Genomic DNA, 24,447 nt, shown 5'->3' with positions numbered 1-24,447 from the left:
ATGTCCACTGATCCCTTCTGACTATACATTTGTCTTCTTTTTTTTAGAGTTTTGTGAATATGGAATCACGTGATTTGTTTTGTATTCCATGTAAGAACCACAATAGTGCAGCGTTGATCTTTGATATTATGATTCACAAGGGTAAACCACTAAGAATAATTTACATGCTATTCTTATCTAAATTTGGCCTCAGATTTGCACTTAACAAAATTTCTTATCTTCTGTGCTTTATCTTTTTAAAGTGAGAAAATTAGGAGTTACTGAGAAAATAATATTATTTGTAGCATACTTATAAACATCAAATGGTCCTAGCATGTAAAAATGCATCTATCTTTTTTTTTTAAGCATAGATAACACCATCTATCTTTTTTTTCACGTAAAAATAGCTCATCTATTTAAATAGTGTCGTTACCAATAATTTCTCTTTAGGCGTATAGCTTTTCCTAAAAGATATACGTACTGTTGGGGGTTTTTTTCTATTTCAGTAGAAAATGCCTTTTGATTTTTTTTTGTTTTTTCAAATTTTTATTTAGAAATACATACAGTTATCAAAGAACTTAATGGATACAATTGCACTTCCAGTTGCAAGTTTTTCTCTTGACAATAACACAAAGTAAAAAATACATACATAAAGCAGCATAAAACAGTGAAGTTTCCAGAAAATTGACTTTGAATCTATTGTTTTTCCAAGCCTCTTGTAACTCTTATTTTGAGAACATTATTTTGAAGTATTCAGATTTTACTTTTTCATCACTATTATCCACTGACAGTTGTCAACTCTAGTTTTAATTTTACTCTGGTACTGAATTTAATTTATAGTTTTGGTGTTTTGTGTATTTTTTGAGCATGGCAAAAACGTAAAACACTTTTCCCCCATTAATGGGGCACCATCACTAACTCCTATAGCTTATGTAAGTTTTAAATAAAAAAGTCTTTGCCTTTCAATTTATACTTTCTAATGGGAAAATTACCATCTTATGGTCTTAATAGACAATATCCATAAACAAGTGGCAAAGTACTATAAGGATTGCAGATACATATAGGAAATAATTGTAAGATGACCAAGTAAGAAGCAGATGGACCCTTTTGAATATGTGAATTCAGTTATGATTTGAAGGAAAGAAATTTGCTTGTAACAAATGGCAGGAGAGAAGTTAATTCAAAAAGGAAAAATAGTATCAACTTAAATAGGGGATTCCATTGGTTCACTTGAGTTTGGACCTGTTCTTGAGGTTATTTAGAAGAGTAAAGATAAATAACTCCTTAACTCCATTATATTTGGTTCTTCAAAGACACCAGAGGCACCAGGGTGGCTCAGTTCCTTAAGCGTCTGCCTTGTCTGCCTTCGGCCCAGGTCATGGTTCCGTCCTGGGATCAAGCCCTGAATTGGGCTCCCTGCTTGGCGGGGAGCCTGGTTCTCCCTCTCCCACTCCCCCCCACCGCTTGTGTTCCCTCTCTCAGTGTGTCTCTGTCAAATAAATAAAATCTTAAACCAAACAAAACAAAAAAGACAGTTGCACTCAAAGTAATAATATCTTTTTTTTATTTTTAAGATTTTATTTATTTATTTGACAGAGAGATCGCAAGTAGGCAGAGAGGCAAGCGGGGGGCGGGGGTAGCAGAGAGCTTGATGCGGGACTCAATCCCAGGACCCTGAGATCATGACCTGAGCTGAAGGCAGAGGTTTAACCTACTGAGCCACCCAGGTGCCCCAAAGTAATAATACCTTAAACTAATCACCAAATTATTAAAAATGGAACTTTTTTCTTTCTTTCTTTTTTTTTTTTTTTACATCCTCGTCACTTATTTATCTTATAACTGGAAGTTTGTATCTTTTGGCCCCTTCACCCATTTCTCCCACACCCCACCCCATACTTCTAGCGACCACCAATCTGTTGTCTGTATCTGTGAGGTTGTTTTTTTGTTTTTGTTTTAGATTACATGGAACTCTGTCTTTTGAATTAATGAATTAATGTGCTATTAATTTTTTCCTAGTTGTTACTGTTACCGCTTTTTATAGGAAGTATTAGCTCATATTTTTTTTCCTTTTAGTTGTCACATAAAATGTTTGTAGAGGTGAATTTAGTCAGTAATTATGATACTGTCTTGATTTTTAGGATCAATATTCAAAATAACTTGGTTTATTGATTTCCATTACTGAACTTAGTTTGACAACTTAAATTGGCATCAGTTGTGTTTTAAATTATTAACTAGTTTTTTTAAATTACTGTTTTAAAAATTTGTAAGAAGAATATAATAAATAGAAGTCATGTTAACAGTTCAGAATGTTATTAGGCAAATTGACGACTATCTTTTAGATGAAGCAGAGCTTTAACATGATCTTTAAAACTATGTACTTGAACAAATAATTACTGATTTTTTTCTTTATATTCATTTGGTTTGGCCATGAAATATTCACTAATTATTAATTTTAAGTTAGGCTGGAGGACACATATATATATATATATATATATTTTTTTTTTTAAGATTTTATTTATTTATTTATTTGACAGAGAGATTGAGATCACAAGTAGGCAGAGAGGCAGGCAGAGACAGAGGGGGAAGCAGGTTCCCTGCTGAGCAGAGAGCCCCACCTGAGGCAGGGCTGGATCCCAGGACCCTGAGATCATGACCTGAGCTAAAGGCAGAGGCTTTAACCCACTGAGCCACCCAGGCATCCCAGGAGGACATATATTTTTAATTGTGCTTTCTAAAAATAATTTTTGAATTCTCTGTATTTGGGGAAAATGAAATGTATGTATTTATTGGAGATTTAGCTCTCCCTCCCTTCCTCTTCCTCCTTTCTCTCTTTTTTTTAAAAGATACATTCATACTTCTAGAGGATGTCTAAGAAGTGGGCAAGAAAATAGATATTAATCACAATGGTTTTGAGTCATCACAAATGCCAATATCATTGTAAAATCATTATATGACTAATTACTAATTCATTGAGAGCCTCTGATTGAGCTTGAATACGTAAGCATTTCTGATTCTGTTGACTTGATCTTTGATGCAGACCTCAGGAAGTTCTTAGTTCCTAATTTGCTATTTGGTAATGAAAAAGTATTATACTTTTAAATAATTCAGTTTTTTAGATGTTGGTTGACCTAATTTCTAAAAGATAACTAAAAATTCTTAGAATCAAGTATTAACACATTTTTTGTGTAAAAATTTTGACCACGTTAGCAGAAGGATTTTGATTATGTTAGCAGAGGATTTTGATTATGGATACTGGGCACTGGTCAACCTTAACTCGTGTTGGCTTTTAGAACTCAAATCATAAGTTATTTTGAAAATACTTTGCTTAAAAGATAAATACCATTATTTTGAATACTGTCAAAACAGAGAATGGACTGTTATGGAAAAAAAACTGAATTTTCCCATTCTGTTTGTTTAACAAGCTTTCAAGGGTATTCTAGAAAGAAGAATTTTTTAATAACTGGTGGCAGTGTTTTTTCTTCAACTTTGTAACCACCATTTAACATAGTGTCTTCTTGATACATTCTTCTTGTATATGATTTAAAAGTTCTGGGTCCAGGATGCCTTACATAGGACATAGGGAACATAATCTGGTTCATATAGTGTCTACCACATCTTGTGACATTTCTTCTTCCCTTTCTTTGATGCCAGTGCTAGCTCATTAACTTTGTTATCCTGGGTAACGTTTTGACATAGAGTATTTTTTTTTTCAGCAAATCCACTGAAAGAATGAAAAATATATACAATTACATTGTTTAGTCTCAATTATATATAAGGGTGCTACACTTTACTAATCACGCATCGGTTTCAGTATCATCGTAGTTGGAGAGAGTTTGGAGACTTAAATGTTAGCAAAGACATAAAATTGAAAGTTCTCTGCAAATAGTTTGAGTTAAATAGGCTTTACAGACAAAATTTGAATCCTTCCTCAGAACTTCAGTGGAGCAGATAATAAGCTTTAAAACTGTACAAGATACTGATATTATGTACACAAAATTTTGTTGAATGTGGAAAACTGTAGGTCTTAAAAGCTGAATGGCAGTAGGTTTCTGTATATATGGAGTTGTCTTTGTATATGTACAGTTGCCTTTGCAACTCTAGTTAATTCTAGGGTAAATTGAATTTCACAGTATACAGTGATATAGAGTTGTAGTAGATGCATTTGGTGCCCCCACATAACGTACCCTTGGTCTTCAGCTGTTGTGGACAAACTCTGTGAGCTCAGAGGCACCCAGCCCTAACAAAGTTGCACTTTAACTGCGTGCTGCTTTCCACTATTCAGCACTGCTAGAGCCCACTAAGGATGCTGCCTTACTCAGTGCCTAAGTGCCAACTAGAAGTAGAGGTTCTCATCAACTCTCAGTTAATTGGGGATTGTAGCTGATGCATAAAATGTCCTAGCCTCCTATCTTTTAGGTGCAAAATTCCAGAATTCATATGCTTCTCTAGCCCACAGCAGCAGAACTCAATAGTGTACCTTTGTATTAGTATTTTTTTCCTGCCTTGGTTTATTCTCCCCATTCCCTCACTCCTGTTTCCTAGGATTCTCTCCCAAATAAACTACTTAAACCCAGGTCTTTGTCTTATATTGTATCTTCTGTAGAATCTAAGCTAAAAAGTCTTACAGAAAAGAAATCTGTATAAATATGTTAAATATAGCTTTTCCCAGATATATTTGGCCATACAGCTTTTGTTTGAATGATTCTTATTACTAACAAATGTAGTAGTTTTATGTATTTATTTTTCATATTAAATAGAGCATTGAAACTTAGAAGTTCAAACAAAAGGCCTTTTAGAATTGAAGATATCCATCTTAATAAAAGATAAAGCACCTCTAAAATGATACTATTCCGTAATGAACCATTTGATATCAAGTCTGATGAATAGTCAGGAAGAGTGTCAGGAACCATCATAGGTTTATTAATGTATCATTAATCAAAATATTTTTTTCAAAGACTTTACTTCCTGTAGTTCTATTAGAGATTTGGTAAATTACTCTATCTGAAAGATGTTGCTAAAACTGAGGAGTTTTTCTTTGAGAATTTAAAAAATATGTTTGCCTGCTTGTTTTAGTGGATGGGTATTGCAGTTCATTATATAACAAATTGAGAGCTCTGTCACTACACAAATATTACTGGTTAAGAAAATATTGTTGTGTAAATACATAACCCTCCAAAAGAGAAACCTTCATCCCTTTTGGGTTTACAGTCGGTATTCAGGCCAAGATTGAGACTGTGATATTTAGTCATTTTAACACTGTGTGTATGGGCATGTATGTACCTTTATTGCTGTTTCTCAATTTAGTCAAACTAAAGGGCTAGTATTTTGATTTTCAACTCAGTCCTTCTTGGTCTCTGTGCTTACAGTAATAAGGCTTTTGAAATTTTGAGTAAGTCAGTCTTGATGTATTTGAACTGTCTTAATTCTTTTTCTGTGTTAAAAAACAGACAAACAAACACACTTCTTAAATGCTAGAATGTAATAGTCTTAAGTGGGGAGAGAATTTGACTATCATCTTCAAATTTGGCTGTTTTATTTTATGTTTTTTATTTTATCCTGTCACCGAACAATTGCCTACATCTGAACATAAGGCAATAAAAGTTAATCTTAAGACTAAGGATGTTGAGTGAAGCCACCACAATAATTTTTGTTTCTCCTTTTGTTTATACTTTTACCCTTACAATTGTGTTAATGCTCATTTATTTGGCCATAGCATTCTCATTCCATATTTTATCAGAACACACATTGCTCTTTCAGATTTCATATTAAAAGTGGTGACTGATTTAATGTTTTTAAAAAGGTGGTGGCAAATATAGTCAGCTTATAATTTTTATTCAGAACATTTTATAAAGATTTGAAACTTTGGAGGGGCTTCCAAGATAATTTCTCTAGCAGCATTTTTGCCCAAGGATAATAATTTTTTAAAGTACTGTATGCCAAGAGCATGTCCAAGTAAGTAAATAAAAATATTTAGCTTGCTTGCTAATTTATGTTACCATCTCACCTATCAACCCTTTTTTAATATAGAAAACTGTATGTGGAGATCCAAGAAAATAACAGGCAGGAAGCAAGCTTAAGTAACTTTACTCTGTGCTGCAAGGTCATATTGCCCAAGGGTAGCACGATAATTAATGCTTGAATGCCTAGCCATAATTGTTCCCGCCCTGTGTGTTTTTGGTTTATAAACTGATAACTCATGCCTACGTCTGCTTATGTTTATTAGTTTGAGCTTCATAAATCCATCTGTTTAAAATGGTAAAATTTATTTGATTAACACATCATCATAGTTAAAATGTTGCATCTTTTGCATAAAGGACCTTTTAAAATTAAAAAGTTTAAGCTTCATGAAATTTGATTTCATGATTTTGCTTTTCTCATTTTTAAGTAATTATAGGTTATGCAGAAATAAACTCTTAAAAGCCTTAGATATTTTTAAGTGAAATTAACTTAATTCATTTTTTCCCCTTGTTTTTAGTGGGAGATTTTGATAAGATCTGGCGAGAACATTGTGAGGATGAGGAAACCCTTTGTGAATATGCTGTTGCAATGAAAAATTTGGCAGATAACCATTGGGCAAAAACTTGTGAGGGCGAAGGTCGTATTGAATGGTGTTGTAGGTGAGTGTTTTTATGAACTAACGTTTTTGGTTCTAATGTACTGTTTAAACTTTTAAATCCAAGTAATGCTTTGTATAATTCACTGTACCAAAATAGAGCTGTTTTAAAACAGATTATATCTTTTAGATAACTTTTCCCCCTTGACTCTCTTTCCCTAGGTTCATATCATTCATCTCTTTTTCATCAAAATGTTTTTTTTGGATATAACTTTTAATTTTGTTTCAACTTTTTTAAAAGTATAGCTCTAATAATAATTAAAAGTATAGTTTTAAATGCATTTAATATACTTAAACACCAATACATTTAAAATAGGAGTTTTAACACTTAACTCTTCATTAATAAGTTATAGTATAGAAATTTCTTTTCATAATTATCTATATTTGGATTCAAGTAAAAGTGAATATGTTTCTATAATATAAAGTTTGAAAACATCTTAAAAGTGTTAAAATCCTGAATTTTGGTTGTATGACTTAGAGTGTTGTAGCACTTAAATTTATTTTGGATAATGTTTATCTTATCATAGTTTAAATTCATAGTATAAATTCTAACATTTAAAATATCAGAAAGTGAAATACTTCCTGTCAGTTCTCTCAAGGTGGTAAAATGAGAAGAATAGGTATGTATATTGACTGAATTTAAAAATGAACTCCCAGGGGTGGCTGGGTGGCTCAGTCCTTTAAGCAACCAACTTTTGATTTTGGCTTACAGCATGACCTCAGGGTTGTGAGATAGAGCTCTAGGGCTCTGCACTAGGGGTGGAGTCTACTTAGGATTCTTTCTCTCTTCCTCCTTATGCCCCTCCTATCTCTCATTCTCTCTCTCTAAAAAAGTAAATAAATAAAAAATTAATAAAAAATGAAGTCCCAGAAAACAAAGTATTTCCTTTTTATGTGGACAATAAATATATGATTACTTCTGGTTTATATTTCATTGTAGTTATCCTATCCAAAATTTGTTTTAATATCATTTAAAAGTTATGTAATAATGCATATTTCATTCATTCAACAAATAATCCAGAGAAAAAATTGTATATATTTAATTATTTTGTTCATCTAATAATAATTTTTAATGATTGTCTACTGTGTACTAGTCACATCATAGGCACTGAGAGTACAATAATCCACCAAAATCCTTGCTCTCTTGCTCTCTCTTTCATGCTAATAGAGGCAAGAAACAATATATAAGTTAAATATATGCTAAGTCAGATATAGTAAGTGCCATGAGAAAAATGAAGCAAGGAAAAATAGAACGATTTTAAGTAGGATAGACAGGGTCGGCCTCACTGACGTGATATGTATAAAAAACAGGAAAAAAGTGAGAGACCAAGCCTAAGAAGTCCGAAGGCTTTGAGGTACAGACTATTGCTGGGATGTTTCTGAAACAGTGAGGAAACCAGTTTGGCTAGAGCAAAATATGAGGGGAAGAAGAGTGGTAGAGAGTAAGATAATGAACAGCTAGAGTCTGTAAGGTTTTGTAAACCATTGTACAGACATTGGCTTTTATTCTGTGTGAATGAGTCATTGGATGTTTTAAGAAGAGGATTAACAGGATTTTATTAACCTTTTATAATGTGTCTGGAATTCTTAAGAATTAATTGCTGTGTTAAGATAGACTATAGGAAGGGAAGGGTGTAACTAAGGAAATCAGGAAGCTAATGTAATAATCGAGGTATAAAGTTGTAGGGAAACAGTTTTTTTAGAGAGTGAGAAAGTGAATGGACAGAACATTAGTATAATAAGATTAATGCTCAAATGAGTATAATGACTCAAGAGAGGGGGTAGGGAAATGATGGTATATATATATATATTTTTTTTTTTTTAAGATTTATTTATTTATTTATTTATTTGACAGAGAGAGATCACAAGTAGGCAGAGAGGCAGGCAAAGAGAGAGAGAGAGGGAAGCAGGCTCCCTGCTGAGCAGAGAGCCCGATGCAGGACTCAATCCCAGGACCCTGAGATCATGACCTGAGCCAAAGGCAGCGGCTTAACCCACTGAGCCACCCAGGTGCCCCTGATGGTATATATATTGTGGTGATTATAATAATATATAAATAAGAGTTGGATGTGGAGAGTGAAAGGGTGGTATCATCTACCAATGGATTGTGGATGCCAAGAATTGTGGAGTTGGAGAACTAAAGAAAGGAACCAGAATAGTAGGAAATAAGATGCTTGGAATTAAAATGTTTTGGGGTTTTTTTGTTTGGTTGGTTGGTTCTGGAGGGAAAATGGTTATAAATCTGATTTACCCACAATACACATTTTCTCCCTCAAGCTAAGAAACACAAAATGAGATATACTGCTGAACCATGTATTTCTTTTATTACACAGAGTAATAATGTAATCCAGTCAGAAAATCAGAGCCATCACTATATAAGATCACCATTCTTGGCTTTTAGCAGCAGCACTGCTTTAAAATTAGTATTCAGATACACCAAGCAAGCTCTCAGACTTTATTTTCTTAAATGGACTTTGATAGGTGGTACTCTCATAGGAGCATTTGCTTGTACCTTCCTTGAATAATGAATCTGCCTCACACTTCACTCTGTTTTTCCTTGGATTTGTGGTTTTTATCAATAGTTATTGTATCTACATGTGTTCTGAAAGAAGTCATTTATAGGTCAAACTGCTGAAAAGGAACACTCATAAGAATTGAGGTCAAACTGAAAAAGAACAGTGGCAAAATATTGTAAACTAATCTTACTGTGGGATTTAATCCATGAGGAGTTTTATAATGTCTTTAAACTTTAAACTAGCTTGAGGGAAAAGGCTTCAAAACAGTATTGAATTTTGAAACTTGATTTATCTGCAGTTTTAACTTGTGTTATATATAATTCATTTCTCTGTTGATAATTCTAAGAAAGCAGTGGTAATTTGAAAGCTAAAGTGGGTTTTAAAAAGGGTCTAACAGAAGCTTCTTTCCAGTTAATTATACTTAAAACTTCATAGGAATTTGGTATGTGAGTTAAGCCTTACCGATATTACCTTTCTAAGATTTATTGGCTGTTTAGCTTAAAGAATTCTACATATGATTTCCTGCAAAAAAATAATAAAATTTGACTTATAGTATGAAATACTAAAAACTAGAAACAAGACACAAACGTATAGTCATTACGTTTAATAAAAGAATTTGCTTTTTCTAAGTCTTTGTACATAGAGAGAAACACATTGTTTTCTGAATCATTTGCAGGTAAATTGCAGAAAACATGACTTTCATTCCCATATACCTTCTAAGAATAAGGACATTCTTCTCCATAACCACCATACCATCATCACATTAAGATAATTAACAGTAGTTTTCTCATTTCCTAAAAATTTTAATTCAAAAATTCAGATTTTTTTAAAATTGTCCCCAAAATGTCCTTATAATTTCTTTTTCTAAATCTAATCAGGGCTCATGCATGACATTTGGTGGTTACATTTCTTTAGGTTCTTGTTTTTATTTGAGTTTTTAGAGAAATGTCAGTTTATTTGTAAAATATCCCACATTCTCTCTTCTGTGGTTTTTGGTTTCGAGATGGTTGGTAGTACTGTTCAGAATATCTATATATCCTTACCGATTTTTTTTTTTTTTTGGCTTTTTGTTCTGTTACCAAGAGAGATATTTTCAAGATACCATTTTTCTCAATTTTTGTATAATAATTATTTGGCTCATCTTTTAGAGATTTCATTTTTCTTTTGAAGTTCTAATTAGTTAACCTTTTTCTGAATTAAAAGAATTATAACAATTATTTTAAAGTCTTTGCTTATTCCAGCATGTTTTATCTGGATCTTCTTTTGGCTGTTTTTTTCTTTTGGCTGTTCCTGCTTCATTATATGTCTGGTAATTTTTAAATACACACACACACACACACACACACACACAGTGTTTTGAAGAGACTGGCATAAATATTAGTTTTCCCTAGAGAGGGCATGCTTTTTTTTCCCCTCTCTTATTGAGTGGCTGGTAGGATGGGAGACTGACACTTCGATCTATCAGGGGTTAAAATGGATTACATAGTTTCATTTCACCTCTGGCTTCAAATGCTCTGAGGGTGAGTTCTGTCTTATGTATATAACAAACACATTCCTCCGGCAAGACTCTGAGACCTTGGCCTACAGAAGAGTGCAAAGAATTTTCTCTGCTTTTTAGTCACACTCCATGCCTCTAGTGCTGCCCCACTGCCTTTTTCATATTTGAAAATCAAGATCTATGTGGGGTGGGGAGGATGCAGGAATAGAACAGGGAGAACAATCTCTGCATTTGGGTTTCTTAAAGATTCCAGTTAGTCACACTATTCTAAGCAACCATTAAAAAGTTCTGCTGGTTTCCCTTTAATCAAGCAAAATCCCTCTACTATGGAAGACTTGATCCTTTGCTGCCCATGTACCTTTTCAACAAAGGTACAAAGTGTCTGTGATCTCTTCTCATCTAGGTATTTCTTTAGTTCCTTTAGACCTTTTGTATCTTTAGCTCTCTTAATTTCTTAATACATTGTTTTTTAGATTGTATAGTTCTTTTCCCCCAGTAACAGCATAACCAGGTGCCTGAAAGCAGCTAACAGGTTTGTTTATTAAATAAACTGTTTCATTTGGGTTTGCAAAATGTTTTTTCAAATTGTATCATTTTTTGCATTTATTAGCTTCTGTAAATAAAAGCTTTTCTTTGTGAACAGGGAATGATAACCTGTTCTTCAGAAAGGCTGGGTAAAAATAAACATACACATATACCTAATTCTTTTTGTTTAATTAGCAATTTTCTCAATAAGAAATTGGTGTAATAGTTACAATTGTGATGAGTAAGTTTTTTGGTTTTGAGGGTTTTTGTAATTTTTGCAATATCACTGTAGCCTCTGATATTAGTTATTTATTCAGTCTTCTATCAGTCTTTTTTTGGGGGGGCCGGGGAGGAGATGTTCAGATTATTTCATATGTAGTTGGTGGGAGCCCCTTCCAAGTTGGATTCTATGTTCTGACATCACCTGTGAACACTTTATTAACTCTCTAGGACAATATGAACCTTTACTTTTGCTGTCTGAGGCTTTGAATCAAACTATTTCTTCACAGGGCCCTACTTTCTTTTAGTGGGAAATGGCATTTAGAAAATAAAGTAAGATCTGGGCACTAGGTCTGCTGCTGAAGGACTTAGTTCTGAATAATATTAACGCATTTGCTTTTGTCCTATAGTTCACATAAAGTGGTTTGAAAATTACAGTGCCAGTTTTACATTTAACAGTAAACTGGATGAAGTTTAAAATTTCTTTGCAGTTCTTTTGTCTTTAGAACATATTCCACTAAGGGTCAGGATCCTATGTTTAAAAGTTACTTGAAATAGTTCTTTTGTATATGGTTGTGTTCACTTTTCTTTCATTTTTATGAGTTTTCCCCTATTTTAATTTGTGGGAATACGAAACATTTATATGGTTCAAAACTCAAAACTTTATAAAAAGTTGTATTCATAAAATGCTCCCATCCTTTTTCTTCATTTTTTTTATCCTGTGTTTTTTTTTTTTTTAAGAATTAACCAAATTCACATACACACATATATCCACCTGTTCTTACCTGTATTCAAGTGGAATATGTTATATACTCTGTTTTATACCTTTCTATTTTATTTAATAATATCTCATGAAGATCACTGTTTGGTATTGTACTGCTCAGAGTTCTCCAGAGAATTGACTCCTGTGTTTATGGAGGCTGACAAATCCCAAGATATGCAGGATGAGTTGACATGCTGGAGACCCAGGAGAACCAGTGGTGTAGTTACAGTCTTAAACCTGGCAGGCTTGAAGCCTAAGAAGAGCGGATGTTTTAGTCTGAGTCTGAAGGCAGGAAAAATTCAGTGTCCCCGTGCAAAGGCAGTCAGGCTGGAGGAGGCTTTCATACTCTGGGGAGGGTTAACCTTTTGTTCTATGCAGACCTTAAAGTCACTGGATGAGGCCCGCCCCGTTATGAAGGACAGTCTGCTTTACTCAGTTTACTAATTTAAATGTTAATCTCATTCAGAAACATCCTCACAGAAACTCTTAGAATGTTTAGGCAGATATCCGGGCACCCCTTGGCCCAGTCAAGTTGACAGCATAAATTAACCAATCACAAGTATATAGATAGCTTCCTCATTTCGGTCAGTTATTTATAAGCTTTTCCTGTTACAAATACTGCTATAGTGGATACCCTAGTGCGTGTTCATTTTGAATTTTTGGCATTGTATCTTTTTAGTTTCCTGGATGTGGAATTGCAGGGTAAAAGAGTAAATGTATATGTGATTTTGTTAGATATTGTCAGATTACCTTAGATAACCTTAAATAAGGCTAAATCATTTTGCAGTTCCACCAGCAAAAAACAAGAATACCTATTTCTTCGCAGTCTCACCTACCTTTTAAAGTTTTGCCAGTTTGATAGGTGGGAACTGGTATCCGTGTGGTTTTATTTTCTGTTGTGAGTGAGGTTAGTATGTTTCATATATTTAAAAATTAATTACCCTTTTTTGTGAGTTACGTGTTTATGTTTTGGATACTTCTTTTTCCCATTCTTCTTGGTTCCTTTTATCTTGATTTTTTTTTCATAGTTTTTTATATGATTTACAGACGTGTGCCCTTTTTCGTTGACTCTTTATATCTTTTGCCATGCAGGTTTTTGTTTTGCCATGTAGAAGAATTGTTTTTACATAATCAGATACGTACCTCTTTCATTGCTTCCAGATTTCAGTTGTCTTAGAAAAGCTCTTCTGATTCCCAGACTATAAGAATTCCTAATAGTAGTTTAGTAAATACTCATTTACTCACTAGTTTTCTTCTAGTAATTGAATGATATCATTTTTTATGTTTAGATCTCTGACCTGTTTGGAATTCATTCTAGTATTTTTTTGGGAAGTGTAGCCCTAACTCCCCCGACCAAGTAATTATCCATTTCCCCAACATGATTTATGAAAAAGTCCCCCTTTTCTGCAGTGATTTGGCATGACATTTATATGCCAAATTGGCCAACTGTATGCTAGAGTTGATTCTGTCTTAGGACTTTGTTGCTTTTCATTGTCTCTATTATTTAATCCATGTTACTCTATAACATCATCCCCCTACCCACCCCACCACCAGCACTTCCTTCTCAGGGTTTTCTCGATTCTTCTCTCCTTTTCGTGGTTTCTTGAGGGGGCGGGGGCATGTATTTTAGAACCAACTCTTGTAACTCAATTTGTAAAAGTTTTTATTTTTATGGATTTACATTAAATTTCTAATAACTGCAGAAAACTGACATATTTGTAATGTTGAATCATGTCCATGAAAAAGTGATGTATCTTTCCATTTGATCCACTCTGCGTTTGAGTTGTTCAATAGTATCTTACAATTTTCTGAATATGGGTTATGTGCATTTATCATTTTATTGCTGTTGTAAATATGATTTTCCCTTCTATTATATATTAAGAAAGGCTTATATATATATATTTATAATATACATGTATATACAATGCATACAATATACATATATATTATATTTACAGATGCTTTTAATTTTTATGTTTTACATCTTGTTTTACTGAATTGTCTTACTATTGATATTGGTTTCTTATAGATTCTTTTGGGTTATCTTTGTAAATTCATCTGTGACTATAAAGAATTTTCTTTCTTTTTCTCTAGTTCTTTTTGGTTTGTTTGTTTGTTTTTTCCCTTTTTCTTTTAAATTTCTTTTTCTTACTAACATGTATTATTTGCCCCAGGGGTACAGGTCTGTGAATCATCAGGTTTACACACTTCACAGTACTCACCATATCACATATCCTCCCCAATGTCCATAACCTAACTACCCTCTCCACCGCCCCCCCCAGCAACCCTGTCTGAAGATTAAGAGTCTCTTATGGTTTGTCTCCCTCCCAATCCCATCTTGTTTCATTTTTTCCTTCCCTACCCCCGAAACCCCTCACTCTGCCTCTCAAATTCCTCATATCAGAGAGATCATACGATAATTGTCTTTCTCTGATTGACTTATCTCACTCAACACAATACCCTCTAGTTCCTTCCATATCATTGCAAATGGCAAGATTTCATTTCTTTTGATGGCTGCATAGTATTCCATTGTGTATATATACCACATCTTTTTTTTTTTTAAAGATTTTATTTATTTATTTGACAGAGAGAGATGACAAGTAGGCAGAGCAGCAGACAGAGAGAGAGGGAGAAGCAGGCTCCCCGCTGAGCAAATAGCCTGATGTGGTGCTCGATCCCAGAACCCGGAGATCCTGACCTGAGCTGAAGGCAGAGGCTTAACCCACTGAGCCACTCAGGTGCCCCAGTATACCACATCTTCTTTATCCATTCATCTGTTGATGGACATCTAGGTTCTTTCCATAGTCTGGCTGTTGTGGATATTGCTGCTATAAACATTCGGGTACACGTGCCCCCTTGGATCACTATTTTTGTATCTTTAGGATAAGTACCCAGTAGTGCGAATGCTGGGTCATAGGGTAGCTCTATTTTCAGCTTTTTGAGGAACCTCCCTGCTGTTTTGCAGAGTGGCTGCACCAGCTTGCATTCCCACCAGCAGTGTAGGAGGGTTCCCCTTTCTCTGTATCCTCGCCAACATCTGTCATTTCCTGACTTGTTAATTTTAGCCATTCTGATTGGTGTGAGGTGGTATCTCACTGTGGTTTTGATTTGTATGTCCCTGATGCCGAGTGATGTGGAGCACTTTTTCATGTGTCTGTTGGCCATCTGGATGTCTGCTTTGCAGAAATGTCTGTTCGTGTCCTCTGCCCATTTCTTGATTGGGTTATTTGTTCGTTGGGTGTTGAGTTTGGTAAGTTCTTTATAGATTTTGGATACTAGCCCTTTGTCTGATAATGTCATTTGTGAATATCTTCTCCCATTCTGTCAGTTGTCTTTTGTTTTTGTTGCCTGTTTCCTTTGCTGTGGAAAAGCTTTTGATCTCGATGAAGTCCCAGTCGTTCATTTTTGCCCTTGCTTCCCTTGCCTTTGGCGATGTTCCTAGGAAGAAGTTGCTGCGGCTCAGGTCGAAGAGGTTGCAGCCTGTGTTCTCCTCAAGGATTTTGATGGATTCCTTTCTCACATTGAGGCCCTTCATCCATTTTGAGTGTGGTGTATGGAAATGACGGTCCAGTTTCATTTTTCTGCACATGGCTGTCCAGTTTTCTCAGCACCATTTGTGGAAGAGACTGTCTTTTTTCCATTGGACATTCTTTCCTGCTTTGTGGAAGATTAGTTGTCCATAGGGTTGAGGGTCTATTTCTGGGTTCTCTATTCTGTTCCATTGATCTGTGTGTCTGTTTCTGTGCCAGTACCATACTGTGTTGATGATGACAGCTTTGTAATAGAGCTTGAAGTCTGGAATTGTGATGCCACCGACTTTGGCTTTCTTTTTCAACATTCCTCTGGCTATTCGGGGTCTTTTCTGGTTCCATATAAATTTTAGGATTATTTGTTCCATGTCTTCGAAAACATTGATGGTATTTTGATAGGGATTGCATTAAACGTGTAGATGGCTTTAGGTAGCATAGACATTTTCACAATATTTGTTCTTCCAACCCATGAGCATGGAACATTTTTCCATTTCTTTGTGTCTTCCTCAGTTTCTTTCATGAGTACTTTATATAGTTTTCTGAGTACAGATTCTTTGCCTCTTTGGTTAGGTTTATTCCTAGGTATCTTATGGTTTGGGGTGCCATTGTAAATGGGATTGACTCCTTAATTTCTCTTTCTTCTGTCTTGTTGTTGGGGTATAGAAATGCAACTGATTTCTGTGCATTGATTTTATATCCTGCCACTTTACTGAATTCCTGTATGAGTTCTAGCAGTTGTGGAGTGGAGTCTTTTGGGTTTTCCACATAAAGTATCATATCATCTGCAAAGAGTGATAGTTTCACTACTTCTTTGATGATTTGGATGCCTTTAGTTTCTTTTTGTTGTCTGATTGCTGAGGACAGGACTTCTGGTAGTACATTGAATAGCAGTGGTGATAGTGGATATCCCTGTTGTATTTCTTTTTTTTTTTTTTTTTAAAGATTTTATTTATTTATTTGACAGACAGAGATCACAAGTAGGCAGAGAGGCAGGCAGAGAGGGAGAGAGGAGGAAGCAGGCTTCCCGCTGAGCAGAGAGCCCGATGTGGGCCTCGATCCCAGTACCCTGAGATTATGACCTGAGCTGAAGGCAGAGGCTTTAACCCACTGAGCCACCCAGGCGCCCCCCTGTTGTGTTTCTGACCTTAGTGGAAAAGCTCTCAGTTTTTCCCCATTGAGAATGGTATTCACTGTAGGTTTCTCATAGATGGCTTTGACGATACTGAGTTATGTACCCTCTGTTCCTACACTTAAAGAGTTTTGATCAGGAAAGGTTGCTGTACTTTGTCAAATGCTTTTTGAGCATCTATTAAGAGTATCATATGGTTCTTGTTCTTTCTTTTATTAATGTATTGTATCACATTAATTGATTTGCAGATGTTGAACAGCAGCCCAGGAACAAATCCCACTTGGTCATGGTGAATCATCCTTTTAATGTACTGTTGGATCCTTTTGACTAGTATTTTGGTGAGAATTTTCATATCGGTGTTCATCAAGAATATTGGTCTGTAATTCTCTTTTTTGATGAGATCTTTGTCTGGTTTTGGGATCAAGGTAATGCTGGCCTCATAAAATGAGTTTGGAAGTTTTCCTTCCATTTCTATTTTTTGGAACAGTGTCAGGAGAATAGGTATTAATTCTTCTTTAAATGTTTGGGAGAATTCCCCCGGGAAGCCGTTTGGCCCTGGGCTCTTGTTTGTTGGGAGATTTTTGATGACGGCTTCAATTTCCTTACTGGTTATGGGTCTGTTCAGGTTTTCTATTTCTCCCTGGTTCAGTTTTGGTAGTTTATATGTCTCTAGGAATGCATCCATTTCTTCCAGATTGTCAGATTTGCTGGCATATAGTTGCTCATCATATGTTCTTATGATTATTTGTATTTCTTTGGTGTTGGTTGTGATCTCTCTTTCATTCATGATCTTTTTTAACTTGGGTCCTTTCTCTTTTCTTTTCTTTTTTTTTTTTTTCAAAGATTTTATTTGTTTATTTGACAGAGAGAGATCACAAGTAGGCAGAGAGGCAGGCAGAGAGAGAGAGAGGGAAGCAGGCTCCCTGCTGAGCAGAGAGCCCGATGCAGGACTCGATCCCAGGACCCTGAGATCATGTCCTGAGCCAAAGGCAGAGGCTCAACCCACTGAGCCACCCAGGCGCCCTTTCTTTTCTTTTTGATAAGTCTGGATAGGGGTTTATCAATCTTATTAATTCTTTCAAGGAATCAACTCCTAGTTTCATTGATTTGTTTTACTGTTCTTTTGGTTTCTATTTCATTGATTTGTGCTCTGATCTTTATGATTTCTCTTCTGCTGCTGGTTTTAGGCTTTCTTTGCTGTTCTTTTTCCAGCTCCTTTAGGTGTAGGGTTAGGTTGTATACTTGAGACCTTTCTTGTTTCTTGAGAAAGGCTTGTATCGCTATATACTTTACTCTCAGGACCGCCTTTGCTGTGTCCCACAGATTTTGAACAGTTCTGTTCTCATTATCATTTGTTTCCATGATTTTTTTCAATTCTTCTTTAATTTCCTGGTTGACCCATTCATTCTTTAGTAGTATGCTCTTTAGCCTCCAGGTATTTGAGTTCTTTCCAACTTTCCTCTTGTGGCTGAGTTCTAGCTTCAGAGCATTGTGGTCTGAAAATATGCGGGGAATTATCCCAATCTTTTGGTACCAGTTGAAGCCTGATGTGTGACCATGGTGTGATCTATTTTGGAGAATGTTCCATGTGTACTAGAGAAGAATGTGTAATTTTTTGCCTTGGGATGGAATGTTCTGAATATATCTGTGATGTCTGTCAGGTCCAGTGTGTCATTTAAGGCCTTTATTTCTTGTTGATCTTTTCTTTGGATGATCTGTCCATTGCAGTGAGGGGAGTGTTGAACTTTCCTACTATCATTGTCTTATTGTCCATGTATTTCTTTGATTTTGTTTTTAGTTGGTTTATATAGTCGGCTGCTCCCATGTTAGGGGTATAGATATTTAACGTTGTTAGATCTTCTTGTTGAGCAGACCCTTTGAGTATGATATAGTGTCCTTCCTCATCTCTTATTATAGTCTTTGGCTTAAAATCTAATTTATCTGATATAAGGATTGCCTTTAGCATGGTAAATTGTTTTCCACCCTGTCACTTTAAATCTGGAGATGTCTTTGGGTCTAAAATGAGTTTCTTTTAGACAGCATATTGATGGGTTTGGTTTTTTATCCATTCTGATACCCTATGTCTTTTAATTGGGGCATTTAGCCCATTTACATTCAGAGTAACTATTGAGAGAGATGAATTTAGTGCCATTGTATTGCCTGTAAGGTGACTATTACTGTATATTGTCTCTGTTCCTTTCTGGTCTGCTACTTTTAGGCTCTCTCTTTGCTTAGAGGACCCCTTTCAATATCTCCTGTAGAGCTGGTTTGGTTTTTACAAATTCTTTTAGTTTTTGTTTGTCCTGGAAGCTTTTTATCTCTCCTTTTATTTTCAATGATAGCCTAGCTGGATATCGTATTCTTGGCTGCATGTTTTTCTTATTTAGTGCTCTGAATATATCATGCCAGTTCTTTCTGGCCTGCCAAATAGGTCTCTGTGGATAGGTCTGCTGCCAGTCTAATATTTTTATCATTGTGTGTTACAGACTTCTTGTCCCAATCTGCTTTCAGGATGTTCTCTTTGTCATTAAGACTTGTAAGTTTTACTATTAGATGACGGGTTGTGGATCTATTTTTATTGATTTTGAGGGGGTTCTCTGTGCCTCCTAGATTTTATTGCTTGTTCCCTTTGCCATATTAGGGAAATTCTCCACTATAATTTGCTCCCATATACCTTCTGCCCCCTTCTCTCTTTTCTTCTTCTTCTGGAATCCCAATTATTTTAATACTGTTTCATCTTATGGTATCACTTACCTCTCAAATTCTCCCCTTGTGGTCCAGTAGTTGTTTGTCTCTCTTTTGTTCAGCTTTTTTATTCTCCATCATTTGGTCTTCTATATCACTAATTCTCTCTTCTGCCTCATTTATCCTAGCACCAAGAGCCTCCGTTTTTTATTGCACCTTATTAATAGCTTTTTTTATCCCAACTTGGTTAGATTTTAGGTTTTTTATTTCTCCAGAAAGGGCTTTTATTTCTCCAGACAGGGTTTCTCTAATGTCTTCCATGCCTTTTTTGAGCCCAGTTAGCACCTTGAGAATCGTCATTCTGAACACTAGTTCTGACATATTCTTTTTTTTTTTTAAGATTTTATTTATTTATTTGACAGACAGAGATCACAAGTAGGCAGAGAGGCAGGCAGAGAGAGAGGGAGAAGCAGGCTCCCCGCAGAGCAGAGAGCCCGATGTGGGGCTCGATCCCAGGACCTTGGGATCATGACCTGAGCCGAAGGCAGAGGCTTTAACCCACTGAGCCACCCAGGTGCCCCTAGTTCTGACATATTCTTAATGTCCATATTGATTAGGTCCCTAGCCTTCAGTACTTCCTATTGTTCTTTATTTTGTGGTGAGTTTTTCCGCATTGTCATTTTATCCAGATAAGAATATATGAACGAGAGCATAAAATACTAAAAGGGTGGCAAAGACCCCAGAGAAATGTACACTAACCAAATCAGATGAGATCCCAAATCGGGGGGAGAAAAAAGGGGTTAAAAAGAAATTTTTAAAAATTTGAAAATGTATACATATATATGTATATATAAAACATACTATATGTACATATATATAGTACATATATACACATACATACATACATACATTTATATTAGACTGATGAATAGAACACAGTCACCCACTTGATTTTGGGTTTATTTTGGTCTCTTAGAAGAAACTACCTCCCAACATTTTAAAGAAAGAAAAACATATATATATAACAAAATAAGAGTAAGCATGATGAAGGGATGGAATATGACTGTAAAGATGAAGATAAAAATAAATTCTGAGAAAGGAATTGATAAGGTAAGTTGCTTGGGCTGGGGACTAGAACAAAGCTCTGTGCTAGATTTAGGGTATATTTTGATCTGTTGGAAGAAATTGTATCCCAAAGTTTTTTATAAGAAAAAGCCCTAAATGTATACAAAAAATAAAGTTAGATACAGTGAAGGATAAAATATGTCTATGATAATGAAGGTTTATAAAAAGAGTTTTTTAAGAAAGGTATTGTTAAGGTAAAGTAGTTAAAAATGTTAAAAAAGGAAAGAGGAAAATTTAAAAATTTAGAATAAGAAAAAAATAAAATTAGGGACGCCTGGGTGGCTCAGTTGGTTAAGCAGCTGCCTTCGGCTCAGGTCATGATCCCAGCATCCTGGGATCGAGTCCCACATCGGGCTCCTTGCTCGGCAGGGAGCCTGCTTCTCCCTCTGCCTCTGCCTGCCACTCTGTCTACTTGTGCTCACTCTCGCTCCTCTCTCTCTCTGACAAATAAAAAAAAAAAAAAAGAAAAAAAAGAAAAAAATAAAATTAAAGAAATTTAATTAACTTTGAAAGACTAAAGAATCATGGGGAGAAAGCCATGAATTCCATGCTTTGCTTTCTCCTCTGAAATTCCTCTGTCCTCCATGGTCAGTGAGCTTGGTCTTGGCTGGCTGTTCTTGCTCATCTTCTTGGGGAGGTGCCTGTTGCAGTGAATTTGAAATGTCTTTGCCTGAGGCGGAATTGCGCAGCCCTTGCCAGGGAGCAGGCTAATTAATTTGCTCAGGTTCGCTCTCGGGAACTTTTGTTATCTGAATGGTTTCCATAGAGCTCTGGAGGATGGGAATGAAAATGGCGGCCTCCCAATCTCTGGCCAGCAGTAGCTGAGAGCTCGGGGCCCCACTCCTCCTTGTGCCTTCGGAGAAAGGTGGTCAAATCACTCCCGTTTCCCTGGTCTCTGGCCATGCTCCGATCTCACCCGGCCTGTGACCGAGCGTTTCTGTCTCTGACACACAGCCCGTTTGGAGTCTCCAAACTCAGCAGATTCCTGCTTCCAGAGAAGGAAGGTGAGTCTCCCCAGATCGGCCACTTGTGGTGTTCCTGCTCAGCTGTGCTGTGGATCACAGTTTAAGGTAACCCCAAGCTGAGAGCTCACTCTGTAGTCGGTTTCCCTGCTCTGATACCTCTGAGCTCTGCTTCACTCAAGACACCCCCATCCTTCTGTGACCCCGCAGGACCTGAGACCACACTCTCCCCATGAGTGCTCCACCCCCACTCTGGAGCGATGTCCCTCAGTGGAGCAGACTTCTAACAGTTCGGATTTTGTGCTCCGTTGCTCCACCGTTTGCTGGGAGCCAGCCCCACCCCCGTGGTCTACCTTCCCATAGCTTCAGATTGGCTTCTCCGCAAGTCCTACCTTTCAGAAAGTGGTCGATTTTCTGTTTCTAGAATTGTTGCTCTTCTCATTAATCTCCTGTTGGGTTTGTAGGTGTTCAGAATGGTTTGATAACTATCTAGCTGAACTCCGGTGACCTGATATGACTCCTCTGCCATCTTGACTCCTCTTTCTCTCTAGTTCTTTTGACCAGTGCTTTTTTCTGTTGTCTGTTGCATACCTGTGCCTTACTCATTTAGCAATAATGTGTTTGGTGTGTCCCCATTAAAAACATTACTGGCTTTTTGGCTGATACGTATATATAATTTTACGATTAGGAAGTATTCACCAATGCCTATTTTACTGAGTGTTTTTATTAGGAATAGGTGTTGAATTTGCTGAATGTCCTTTCAGCATCTGTGGAAATGAATATGAGTCTCTGTAAATTTATGAATGCAGTGAATTAAATTAATGGATTTAAATTTATAAGTGAAGGACTTTTTGTTTTATTTTGTTCTACTTTTATTGCATTATGATTGGATGATTTCATCTGTTTTGTTTTTTTTCTGTGACTCTTACTGTGGTTTTCTTCATGACATAATACATATGTATGGTAATTTTTATGAATATTCAGTGTGTTCTCAAAAAGAAGCTATACTTTCTATTAGAGAGCAAAGTTTGTTATGTTAATAAGATAAACTTTATTCTGCTCCTTCAGGCTTTTCTGCTCTTGCCTAATATTCATTCATTTGATTGAATTGTGTCTTAAAGTTCCCTATTGTTAGTTGTGTCTATTTCTCCATGCATCTCATGGAGTTTCTGCTTTGTGAAGATGGCTGCTATGATAAATGGCACATAAATATTCATAACTATGCATTTTCTTTGGAAATTGTGGCCTTCAGCATTATAAAGTTTCCCTTTTTTATTCATTACCAGTCTCTTCATTAACATTTCTCAATCATCTCATGGATGAAATTCATCTTCCAGTAAATCCTTTAAGAACAGCTTGCAACTATGATGTTCCCTGAGTTCTTATATGCCAAAAGCTGTCTTTCTATAGTTTTGTTACAAAGTGCACAGCTTAGCTAGATAAAAATCCTTGACTCACACCTTCTTTCCTTCAGCTTCTGAAAACAATGTTTCTCTGCTTTAGTCTTATTTTCTATCTTCTTTCCATTTTTTCCCTACTCTCTCCTCTTTTCCCCTTCATTCTCTGCTGAACTGTTTGGGAGTTAATTGTAGAAATCAGAAGACTTTCATTCCTAATACTTCAGATTGTGTCATTGCACTTAGTTGAGGCAAGTTCTCTAGCTTTCTCTCTTCCTCTTTCTTTCTCTCTCTCTCTCTTTTTTTTTTTTTTGTTTCAAGTTTTTATTTAAATCCTAGTTAGTTAACATATAGTGTAATATTAGTTGCAGGAGTAGAATTTAGTGATTCTTCACTTAAATTTAACGCCCTGTGCTCCTCACAACAGATGCCCTCCTTAATACCCGTCACCCATTTTATTTATTTATTTAGATTATAGTCATTTTTTAGAGATTTTTTTTTTTAAAGATTTTTATTTATTTATTTGATGCAGAGAGAGAGAGATCTCAAGTAGGCAGAGAGGCAGGCAGAGAGAGAGGAGGAAGCAGGCTCCCGGCTGAGCAGAGAGCCCGATGTGGGGCTCGATCCCACGACCCTGGGACTATGACGTGCGCCGAAGGCAGAGGCTTTAACCCACTGAGCCACCCAGGCGCCCCAGAGATTTATTTATTTAAAAAAAATTTTTAAAGATTTTATTTATTTACTTGAGAAAGAGCAAGAGTGAGAGTGAGTACACAGAAGGAGAGGAAGAAGCCAGCTCCCCACTGAGCAGAGAGCCTGACTCAGGACTCAGTCCCAGGACCCCCAGGATCATGACCTGAGCCAAAGGCAGATGTTTAATCAACTGAGCCACCCAAGCACCCCATAAAGATTTATTTATTTATTTGAGAGAGGGAGAGAGAGAGAATGTGTGTATGTGCTGGGGGAGGAGCAGAGAGAGAATCCTGAAGCCAACTTCCAGGTGCATTGGGCTTGATCCCAGGACTGAGCAGAAATCAAGAGTCAACTGCTTAATGGAGTGAATCATCTAGGTGCCCTTTTTTTTGTTTTTTTTTTAAAGATTTTATTTATTTGAGAGAGAGAGAGCAAGCATGAGTGGGGTGAGGGGCAGCAAGAGAAAAGCAGACTCCCCATTGAGCAGGGAGCCCACCACCTTAGCCAACTGAGCCCACCCAGGTGCCCCACCCATCAGCCATTTAGCCCATCCCTCTACCCACCTTCCCTCCAGCAACTCTCAGTTTGTTCTCTTGTTAAGCAAAATAAGTCAGAGAAAAACACCACCATATGATTTTCCTCATATGTGCAATCTTTTTTTTTCTTTTTCTTTTACAAAATTTTACAAATTTTATAGACTCTCAGTTTGGATTTGTATGGTTGTTTCTTTGTGATTAGATTTCAGCATATTAGCAGGAATATCACATAGGTGATATTGTGTCCTCAGTGTATTACATCAGGAGGCATGTGAGA

The 24,447-nt window shown here is 36.1% G+C and overlaps 1 protein-coding gene across 1 annotated transcript in view; it reads left to right on the top strand.

Moving 5' to 3' along the window:
* Nucleotides 1-24,447, top strand: part of SAMTOR (S-adenosylmethionine sensor upstream of mTORC1) — a 100,453-nt gene that overhangs the window by 8,942 nt on the left and 67,064 nt on the right. Inside the window, exon 2 of the mRNA XM_080818152.1 lies at nt 6,455-6,596. Coding sequence (XP_080674278.1) covers nt 6,455-6,596 — 142 coding nt within the window. The remainder of the gene's footprint in view (nt 1-6,454; nt 6,597-24,447) is intronic.

The sequence above is a fragment of the Martes martes genome (assembly GCF_963455335.1).
Source record: "Martes martes genome assembly, chromosome: 11".
NCBI lineage: Eukaryota > Metazoa > Chordata > Mammalia > Carnivora > Mustelidae > Martes > Martes martes.
Note: the sequence above shows the minus strand (reverse complement) of the source record. Positions and strands in the feature narration are given on the sequence as shown.